The following is a 10,092-nucleotide window of genomic DNA, read 5'->3' as shown; positions in this document are numbered from 1 at the left end:
TTTTTTTTTAGTTTTTTTTAGTTTTTTTCTTTCTTTTGCCCCCTTTTAAAAAAAAAAAAAAAAAAAAAAAAGCCAGAATTCACTTCTCTATTAAGAAAAAAAGTTACAGAAAGTAGGGAAACATTTATTTTTTGAGAAGAAAATAGCTTCTGAAACTGGATTAGTCCTAAGATTAGCAAACAGTTCACTGAGCTCCAATCCTGCCCCTTGCACATCTTCAGAGGCTGTTTCCTATAACTCTCCCAAACCAATTTGAGGATTATTGTCCTTACAGTGGGAAACGAAGTTTCACAAAAAAGTAACTCACCCAAAATACGAAGCTCCTCCATTTCACTGTTAAGGGGCTATAAACTTAAGTTTTTTCATATTCTAATGACATGTTACAAGTGAGGATGTATGCATCCTCTACCCTTTTTTTCTATCGGGATGCTATGCTCCGTGATCCAAAACAAGCCCTCTGATTAAGCTGTTCAAACACACAAAAAATTATAGTTATTGTTCTCCAGATGGATGTGTGTTAAACACTGAACTGAGAAGGAATTGATAATTTTCATGCAGTCAGCTTTGTTTCTTGAATTACTTGAAGATCCTATGCTGTACAGAAAAGTCTGCAGAGATAAGTCTCCCTGGTAGGCTGTCAAACTGTGATGACGTCCTTTAAAAATATGTTTTCTGCCAAGCGTGTGTAATGCCAGCACTTGGGGAGGCAGAGGTGAGAGGACACCTTAATCCCAGGAATTCAAAACCAGCCTAGGCAGCATAGGGAGACTCCATTCTCCACTAAAAGAAGGGAAAAACGAACACAAACATGTTTTCTAACTGTTTGAAAAACATTTTTTTAAATTCCTCTGCTGCTTCTCATTATGCTTTGTACCTAACAATTCAATAATGCCAAATGATTGATGTTGTTCACTTTTCAGAACAATTCTAACCATAAATACAACATAACATTCACCATATTTCAGGAGAAAATATTACTAAAAGTAAAAACAATATTCACCAAGCAATTTATCCAACTTACATCTGCAGGTAAATATGCAATATTTTATATCCAAATATATTAAAAATTTTGCAAACAGTATATATTGTACAAAGCACCCTAAATTTCAAAACACATTTTTTTTTTTTTTTGAGACAGAGTTTTGCTCATCACCCAGGCTGGAGTGCAATGGTGTGATCCTGGCTCACTGCAACCACCGCCTCCCAGGTTCAAGCAATTCTCCTGCCTCAGCCTCCCAAGTAGCTGGGATTACATGCGTCTGCCACCATGCCTGGCTAATTTTTGTAATTTTAGTAGAGACGGGGTTTCCCCATGGTGGCCAGGCTGGTCTCGAACTCCTGACCTCAGGTGATCCACCCACCTCGGGTTCCCAAAGTGCTGGGATTATATACAGGCATTAGCCACCACACCTGACCATTATTATTTCAGTCTTCTACCACCTACCTTGTATCAGTTTCAGATTTATGTTTCATCTCCATGATCACAAAACCATAAAGAGATCAATAGGTTCATCTTTTCTTTTAATGGCCAAAATGAAGCCCACTACAGCCTGCAATAGAAGGATAACCATTAAGTAAATTCAATTTGCGGCAGCAGAAATATGTTGCTTTTCAGAAGGCTAAAGTAGACAGTTTCTTCATTTTACAATCTCTACACTGATTTGTCTTCTTCTATAAGCAGATAGAATACATTATATATAAACAGCTGTTACCTTTCTGAAATCTCAATCTGTAATTCGCAAACATTAACATTCCTTAATATTAACATTCCTCCTGGTGTTTCATTAAAAATACTGGTAACTGGAAGCTTTCTAATAACAAAATCTCCACTTTATAAACCTTTTAATGAAAGCTCCAATTTTATAACCTGGTTAGGTATACTATTATTTGAATTTCCTCATTTTACTTTTTAGAGACACAGATTAGGTATCACTGTCACAAAAATGAACCTACATAGCACCTTGTAATTGAAATTGGTAATTATATTCATGTTTCTACTATCAGAGATTTTCTGTATAGGTGTACCATAACAGACACACACAAAATTTAATATATATCTCTGTTAAGACATCTGCAAATTCAGCGTGAACTTTAATATGAAGAGATGCTCTGGCCACATCTTTAAGTGTTTCCTTGTCCATCTCTCTGCTTACTTTGACTTCTTCCAAAAACTGAAGGGCCTTTTCCTTCACAGCTTCAAATCCTTCAGTGATTATTCTGGGATGAAGGTCCTACAATAAACACGCAATAACACTCCCATTTTCAATTAGGTGCAACTATAGTTCATGATAAAGTTCAGATAATTCTTGGAGGGATATTCTGGATCATCATACCTTTGAACACGCAGTAACATAATGTGCTGGCTTTCTGAATACATTTAAAAGGATAAATATTCCTTTCAATGCAGAGGAGAAGAACAGGCAATGCTCTAGCACAGGGTCAAAGCCAAGGGAACTATAAAGCACACTTGGGTGTTCACTGTGCAAACCACCCCGAATCATGCCAAAACCGACACTGTGTCCCAACAACTTGCAGATGGTAGCGTTATTCTATTTTTTCTATAGGTAATCTCAAACTAATTCACGTAATTTACTAATAAAAATAAATAAAGACTGTCTGCTCTCTTCTGCCAGGAAATTCTGACAATAAATTCATAGTCCCTGAGGTTTGTTTTAAACCTTGCAACTAGTCAGGGCCAAAAAAGTGGAATTTATCCAAATGTAAGCTTTTGGTTGGCTTTTTCCTAACAAATAAATATGCCTAGTCCTAAACATCCCATTTTAAAATCTCAATTATTAATCTACACTAAAGACAGATACAAATCACATAGGCAATTCAACTTGATTATAAAATTATTTTCGGGCCAAAGAAGGTTCTATAACCTGTCCAAGGTCACAATTAATTTATTTTAGACCAGGACAAAGATCCAGATTTAAGCCCCCTAATTCTACTCTATGGCCTCAGCTAGTATTAACAACACATCAATTTGTATAAATAAGTATCTGACACATCCTATATACAATGAAACATTACAGAAACGAGTTGTGCGCCGGGTGTGGTGGCTCATGCCTATAATCCCAGCACTTTGGGAGGCCAAGATGGGTGGATCACCTGAGGTCAGGAGTTTTGAGACCAGCCTGACCAACGTGGAGAAACCCCATCACTACCAAAAATACAAAATTAGCTGGGTGTGGTGGCGCATGCCTGTAATCCCAGCTACTCGGGAGGCTGAGGCTGGGAATTGCTTGAACCCAGGAGGCGGTGGTTGCAGTGAGCCGAGATCACACCATTGCACTCCAGCCTGGGCAACAAGAGTGAAACCCCATCTCAAAAAACAAAACAAAACAAAACAAAAAACAGTTGTGCATACTTCAGAAATGTAGAGATCTGCCTGTTTCAGTAGCTCTCCAATGATTAGGACGTTGGAAGTCGTACCATCCCCAGTTATATAATCCTGGGCTGTTGCTACCTTTGCTGTTAAGAAGGCTGTTGGGTGTTGAATTTGCTGAAAGTAGAAAAAGAATGAATCACTTAAAACAATATGAAGCAGTCTAAATATACCACAAATAAAATGCATGAAGGGCCTCTTTAAGTGCTATCTACTTGAAAAATCTACCCAAGAGTTTGGTTACAAATTACTAAGATTAAAAAGTCACAATTAGCTATCATACACATGCAATTATAATGATCAAAACATTTTCATGTGTAATATATTTCCCAGGTTATCTCTACTTTACAGATGAGGAAGCTTGAGGCTCAGTAAAAGCTTACTCAAGATGACATAGCTAACAGTTAACAGTAACACATTAATTTTACATCCTTGCCTCTTTACGGCAAGTATAGGGCTCTAGTGAGAATAAGCCAGGTATCTCCTAAAATGAAAGCTCAGCAGCCTCCACTGTTACTCTGCAATGATCAAATAATTTAAAAGGAAAGGTCAGGTGCGGTAGCTCATGCCTGTAATCCCAGCACTTTGGGAGGCCACCGCAGGTGGATCCCTTGAACTCAGGAATTTGAAACCAGCCTGCGCTACGTGGCAAAAATCCTGTCTCTTAAAAAAAAAAAAAACAAAAACGGGAAACATTGTATTTTAGAGGTAAAATGGCATGTCTGCAGCTTACCTTCAAATGATTCAGGGGAAAAATAGAAAAGAAATGGAGCAACATGTAAACAACTGGTGAATCTAGGTAAAGGGCACACACATTATAATCACTACCTTTGTAGGTTTATAATTTTTTTCNGCCCTGCCGCCAGCCCTGCCGCCAGCCCTGCCGCCAGCCCTGCCGCCAGCCCTGCCGCCAGCCCTGCCGCCAGCCCTGCCGCCAGCCCTGCCGCCAGCCCTGCCGCCAGCCCTGCCGCCAGCCCTGCCGCCAGCCCTGCCGCCAGCCCTGCCGCCAGCCCTGCCGCCAGCCCTGCCGCCAGCCCTGCCGCCAGCCCTGCCGCCAGCCCTGCCGCCAGCCCTGCCGCCAGCCCTGCCGCCAGCCCTGCCGCCAGCCCTGCCGCCAGCCCTGCCGCCAGCCCTGCCGCCAGCCCTGCCGCCAGCCCTGCCGCCAGCCCTGCCGCCAGCCCTGCCGCCAGCCCTGCCGCCAGCCCTGCCGCCAGCCCTGCCGCCAGCCCTGCCGCCAGCCCTGCCGCCAGCCCTGCCGCCAGCCCTGCCGCCAGCCCTGCCGCCAGCCCTGCCGCCAGCCCTGCCGCCAGCCCTGCCGCCAGCCCTGCCGCCAGCCCTGCCGCCAGCCCTGCCGCCAGCCCTGCCGCCAGCCCTGCCGCCAGCCCTGCCGCCAGCCCTGCCGCCAGCCCTGCCGCCAGCCCTGCCGCCAGCCCTGCCGCCAGCCCTGCCGCCAGCCCTGCCGCCAGCCCTGCCGCCAGCCCTGCCGCCAGCCCTGCCGCCAGCCCTGCCGCCAGCCCTGCCGCCAGCCCTGCCGCCAGCCCTGCCGCCAGCCCTGCCGCCAGCCCTGCCGCCAGCCCTGCCGCCAGCCCTGCCGCCAGCCCTGCCGCCAGCCCTGCCGCCAGCCCTGCCGCCAGCCCTGCCGCCAGCCCTGCCGCCAGCCCTGCCGCCAGCCCTGCCGCCAGCCCTGCCGCCAGCCCTGCCGCCAGCCCTGCCGCCAGCCCTGCCGCCAGCCCTGCCGCCAGCCCTGCCGCCAGCCCTGCCGCCAGCCCTGCCGCCAGCCCTGCCGCCAGCCCTGCCGCCAGCCCTGCCGCCAGCCCTGCCGCCAGCCCTGCCGCCAGCCCTGCCGCCAGCCCTGCCGCCAGCCCTGCCGCCAGCCCTGCCGCCAGCCCTGCCGCCAGCCCTGCCGCCAGCCCTGCCGCCAGCCCTGCCGCCAGCCCTGCCGCCAGCCCTGCCGCCAGCCCTGCCGCCAGCCCTGCCGCCAGCCCTGCCGCCAGCCCTGCCGCCAGCCCTGCCGCCAGCCCTGCCGCCAGCCCTGCCGCCAGCCCTGCCGCCAGCCCTGCCGCCAGCCCTGCCGCCAGCCCTGCCGCCAGCCCTGCCGCCAGCCCTGCCGCCAGCCCTGCCGCCAGCCCTGCCGCCAGCCCTGCCGCCAGCCCTGCCGCCAGCCCTGCCGCCAGCCCTGCCGCCAGCCCTGCCGCCAGCCCTGCCGCCAGCCCTGCCGCCAGCCCTGCCGCCAGCCCTGCCGCCAGCCCTGCCGCCAGCCCTGCCGCCAGCCCTGCCGCCAGCCCTGCCGCCAGCCCTGCCGCCAGCCCTGCCGCCAGCCCTGCCGCCAGCCCTGCCGCCAGCCCTGCCGCCAGCCCTGCCGCCAGCCCTGCCGCCAGCCCTGCCGCCAGCCCTGCCGCCAGCCCTGCCGCCAGCCCTGCCGCCAGCCCTGCCGCCAGCCCTGCCGCCAGCCCTGCCGCCAGCCCTGCCGCCAGCCCTGCCGCCAGCCCTGCCGCCAGCCCTGCCGCCAGCCCTGCCGCCAGCCCTGCCGCCAGCCCTGCCGCCAGCCCTGCCGCCAGCCCTGCCGCCAGCCCTGCCGCCAGCCCTGCCGCCAGCCCTGCCGCCAGCCCTGCCGCCAGCCCTGCCGCCAGCCCTGCCGCCAGCCCTGCCGCCAGCCCTGCCGCCAGCCCTGCCGCCAGCCCTGCCGCCAGCCCTGCCGCCAGCCCTGCCGCCAGCCCTGCCGCCAGCCCTGCCGCCAGCCCTGCCGCCAGCCCTGCCGCCAGCCCTGCCGCCAGCCCTGCCGCCAGCCCTGCCGCCAGCCCTGCCGCCAGCCCTGCCGCCAGCCCTGCCGCCAGCCCTGCCGCCAGCCCTGCCGCCAGCCCTGCCGCCAGCCCTGCCGCCAGCCCTGCCGCCAGCCCTGCCGCCAGCCCTGCCGCCAGCCCTGCCGCCAGCCCTGCCGCCAGCCCTGCCGCCAGCCCTGCCGCCAGCCCTGCCGCCAGCCCTGCCGCCAGCCCTGCCGCCAGCCCTGCCGCCAGCCCTGCCGCCAGCCCTGCCGCCAGCCCTGCCGCCAGCCCTGCCGCCAGCCCTGCCGCCAGCCCTGCCGCCAGCCCTGCCGCCAGCCCTGCCGCCAGCCCTGCCGCCAGCCCTGCCGCCAGCCCTGCCGCCAGCCCTGCCGCCAGCCCTGCCGCCAGCCCTGCCGCCAGCCCTGCCGCCAGCCCTGCCGCCAGCCCTGCCGCCAGCCCTGCCGCCAGCCCTGCCGCCAGCCCTGCCGCCAGCCCTGCCGCCAGCCCTGCCGCCAGCCCTGCCGCCAGCCCTGCCGCCAGCCCTGCCGCCAGCCCTGCCGCCAGCCCTGCCGCCAGCCCTGCCGCCAGCCCTGCCGCCAGCCCTGCCGCCAGCCCTGCCGCCAGCCCTGCCGCCAGCCCTGCCGCCAGCCCTGCCGCCAGCCCTGCCGCCAGCCCTGCCGCCAGCCCTGCCGCCAGCCCTGCCGCCAGCCCTGCCGCCAGCCCTGCCGCCAGCCCTGCCGCCAGCCCTGCCGCCAGCCCTGCCGCCAGCCCTGCCGCCAGCCCTGCCGCCAGCCCTGCCGCCAGCCCTGCCGCCAGCCCTGCCGCCAGCCCTGCCGCCAGCCCTGCCGCCAGCCCTGCCGCCAGCCCTGCCGCCAGCCCTGCCGCCAGCCCTGCCGCCAGCCCTGCCGCCAGCCCTGCCGCCAGCCCTGCCGCCAGCCCTGCCGCCAGCCCTGCCGCCAGCCCTGCCGCCAGCCCTGCCGCCAGCCCTGCCGCCAGCCCTGCCGCCAGCCCTGCCGCCAGCCCTGCCGCCAGCCCTGCCGCCAGCCCTGCCGCCAGCCCTGCCGCCAGCCCTGCCGCCAGCCCTGCCGCCAGCCCTGCCGCCAGCCCTGCCGCCAGCCCTGCCGCCAGCCCTGCCGCCAGCCCTGCCGCCAGCCCTGCCGCCAGCCCTGCCGCCAGCCCTGCCGCCAGCCCTGCCGCCAGCCCTGCCGCCAGCCCTGCCGCCAGCCCTGCCGCCAGCCCTGCCGCCAGCCCTGCCGCCAGCCCTGCCGCCAGCCCTGCCGCCAGCCCTGCCGCCAGCCCTGCCGCCAGCCCTGCCGCCAGCCCTGCCGCCAGCCCTGCCGCCAGCCCTGCCGCCAGCCCTGCCGCCAGCCCTGCCGCCAGCCCTGCCGCCCCGCCTTACATCTTGATGGTGCCTTTGGGCCCCAGGTTGGTACTCAGCACGTCCTGCAGACCTCGCGCCGCGCTGACGTTGACCGCCAGCGTTGCCTGCGCTCGGGCCACCTCGGCCTTGGGGTTCAGGGTCTTCGCCGCCGCCACAGCTGCTCCAGAGGAGGAAAAGAAAGCCATGCAGCGCGCGGAGAGCTCAGAGCCGGCGCGCCGTGGCCGGGAGGCACTATGCGGTTCTTCCGAAAAGTCGGCGCGCCCGGCCCGCCCCTAGCGTGCCCGCGCGCCGCCGCCATTGAGCCACGGCCCGTGCGGCGCCCGCTCATTGGTTCGCGGCTGCGTGGTGCCTGCGGTTCCACCCCTCGCGCCGCCGCAGCGACCGCGACGTTATCGCGCAAGGGAGCAACCTGTTCCCAGCAGTCAGTGCTACTGGGTTCCGGCGTTGTGGCTCAGTGGGGCCCAGCTTTGCGGACCCAGGAGTTCAGGATGCAGGGGGGGCTTGTGCTCCGCGCGGGGCAGGGCGTGTGGTGGGCCTCCTCCCGCCCCTACTCGCGCGGTTTGCTCCTCAGTCTCCTTCTCTTGCTGCTTTCATGGCTTTCATTGGAGCTTTCTGGACCCTGTGCTTGACGGTGCTGCAGGTGCCGTGGGAACACACAAGCTAGTCTGAGAAGCACCCTCCCCCAGGATCATGCGGTGCCGTTAAGGACTAGCGAAGATGAAGATAGAATGCAAGGTAGAAAGTGCTGGATGCCTTTAGAAAGCTGCAGGACTGGTGCAATGGGAGTTGAATCGTAAGAACTTGTCTGTCCATAGGACTCAGGATGCTGCTGAGGCCCTGGGCTTCCATGGTAGATTTGAAAACTCACCCTTGTAGAGTCATGGTGTCCAGCCTTTGAGAGGACTCCCTTTTAAGGTAAATTTCCAAAGAGCTACACAATTGTTTCCAGTATCCAGTGCCCGCCAAATACCAGGGATTCAGTAACACGTGATATTTTACTTTATTATTTTTTTTCTTTTTGCAGACACAGGCCTCACTCTGTTGCCCAGGGTGGTCTCAAATTCCTGAGCTCAAGCGATACTCCTGCGCTTAAGTGCTTAAGTGATCCTGCCGCCTCGGCCTCCCAAAGTGCTGGGGTTACAGGCGTGAGCCACCGTGCCCGGCTGGTATTTTATTTTTAATAGATAAGGGAAATTGTTCTGAATTCAAAAGGCATAAAAGGGCATGTGGAAATTAAATCATCCTCCCGCCTCTAGTTCAACACTAGAGACAAGCACAGTTACCCCTGGATACTCGATGAATTTTCGGAATGCTTTCTGAATTTATAAACTTATATATGAATATAATCATTTCCCCACACAAATCGCAATTCCTAATACACACTATAGGGTGTGTTATACTTTAAGTGTCTTGGAGAGTGTGCAATGTCAAGATGAACGGGAAGTCCTCGTTAACAGCTGCGTGATGTTCTTTGTAACAATTACACAACTAGGGGCTGGGGCACGGTGGCTCACAACTGTAATCCCGACAATTTGGGAGGCCAAGGTGGGCGGATCACTTGTGCCTGGGAGTTCAAGACCAGCCTGGGCAACACAGTGAGACCCCATCTATACAGAAAGTACAAAAATTAGCCGGGCGTGGTGGTGCACGCCCATGGTTCCACCTACTCGAGAGGCTGAGGTGGGAGGATTGCCGGAATCTAGAAGGCAGAGGTTGCAGTCTGCTATGGTATTGCCACTGCACTCCAGCCTGGGCGACAGAGCCGACCCTGTCTCAAAAAGAATGACACAATTAACCGGTCACCTACTGACTGATGTTTAAGTTGTTCCCAATCTGCTATTCAGGCTGCAGTGAATATCGGTATATGATGCTTTTAGGAGGGTTTGCGTATTTGAGAATCACAAAAACGTCTATATATGTGACTAGAAGCACTGCACAATAGAAGACTAGTTATTAGTTCCATAGGTATTACATGGTGTGCATGCAGATTTATTATAACTGCTGTTAAAAATGTTATGAGGAGACCAGGCATGGTGGCCCACACTTGTAATCCCGGCACTTTGGGAAGCCGTGGTGGGCAGATCACTTGAGGTCAGGAGGTCAAGACCATCCTGGCCAACATGGTGAAACCCTGTCTCTGTAAAAATACAAACATTAGCCCGACCAACATGGTGAAACACCGTCTCTGTAAAAATACAAAAATTAGCCTGGCATGGTGGTGTGCATCTGTGATCCAAGCTACTCAGAGGCTGAGGCATGAGAATTGCATGAACTTGGGAAGGAGAGGTTGTAGTGAGCCAAGATCATGCCACTGCACTCCAGCCTAGGTGACAGAGCCAGACTCTGTCTCAAAAAAAAAAAAAAAAAAAAAAAAAAAAAAAAAAAAAAAAAAAAAAAAAAGGCCAGACGCGGTGGCTCACACCTGTAATCCCAGCACTTTGGGAGACCAAGGCAGATGGATCATGAGGTCAGGAGATCAAGACCATACTGGCTAACGCAGTGAAACCCTGTCTCTACTAAAAAATACAAAAAAAAAAAAAAATTAGCTGGGCGTAATGGTG

General features: G+C 55.9%; 1 protein-coding gene and 1 pseudogene across 1 annotated transcript in view; both read right to left on the bottom strand.

Annotated features, from left to right (window-relative positions):
• LOC108536174 (T-complex protein 1 subunit zeta-like) overlaps positions 1-329 on the bottom strand; it is a 3,524-nt pseudogene extending 3,195 nt beyond the window's left edge.
• Positions 1-10,092, bottom strand: part of LOC108536178 (T-complex protein 1 subunit zeta-like) — a 24,804-nt gene that overhangs the window by 7,028 nt on the left and 7,684 nt on the right. The window contains exons 2-4 of the mRNA XM_017882738.1: positions 3,371-3,505; positions 2,154-2,231; positions 1,445-1,550 (exon numbers count right to left, since the gene is read on the bottom strand). Coding sequence (XP_017738227.1) covers positions 1,482-1,550; positions 2,154-2,231; positions 3,371-3,505 — 282 coding nt within the window. The 3' untranslated portion in view covers positions 1,445-1,481. The remainder of the gene's footprint in view (positions 1-1,444; positions 1,551-2,153; positions 2,232-3,370; positions 3,506-10,092) is intronic.

The sequence above is a fragment of the Rhinopithecus bieti genome, unplaced genomic scaffold (genome assembly GCF_001698545.2).
Source record: "Rhinopithecus bieti isolate Rb0 unplaced genomic scaffold, ASM169854v2 scaffold_13690, whole genome shotgun sequence".
In the NCBI taxonomy this organism is placed as follows: Eukaryota; Metazoa; Chordata; class Mammalia; order Primates; family Cercopithecidae; genus Rhinopithecus; species Rhinopithecus bieti.
The sequence above is the reverse complement of the archived record's forward strand: the minus strand, read 5'-3'. Positions and strand labels throughout refer to the sequence as shown.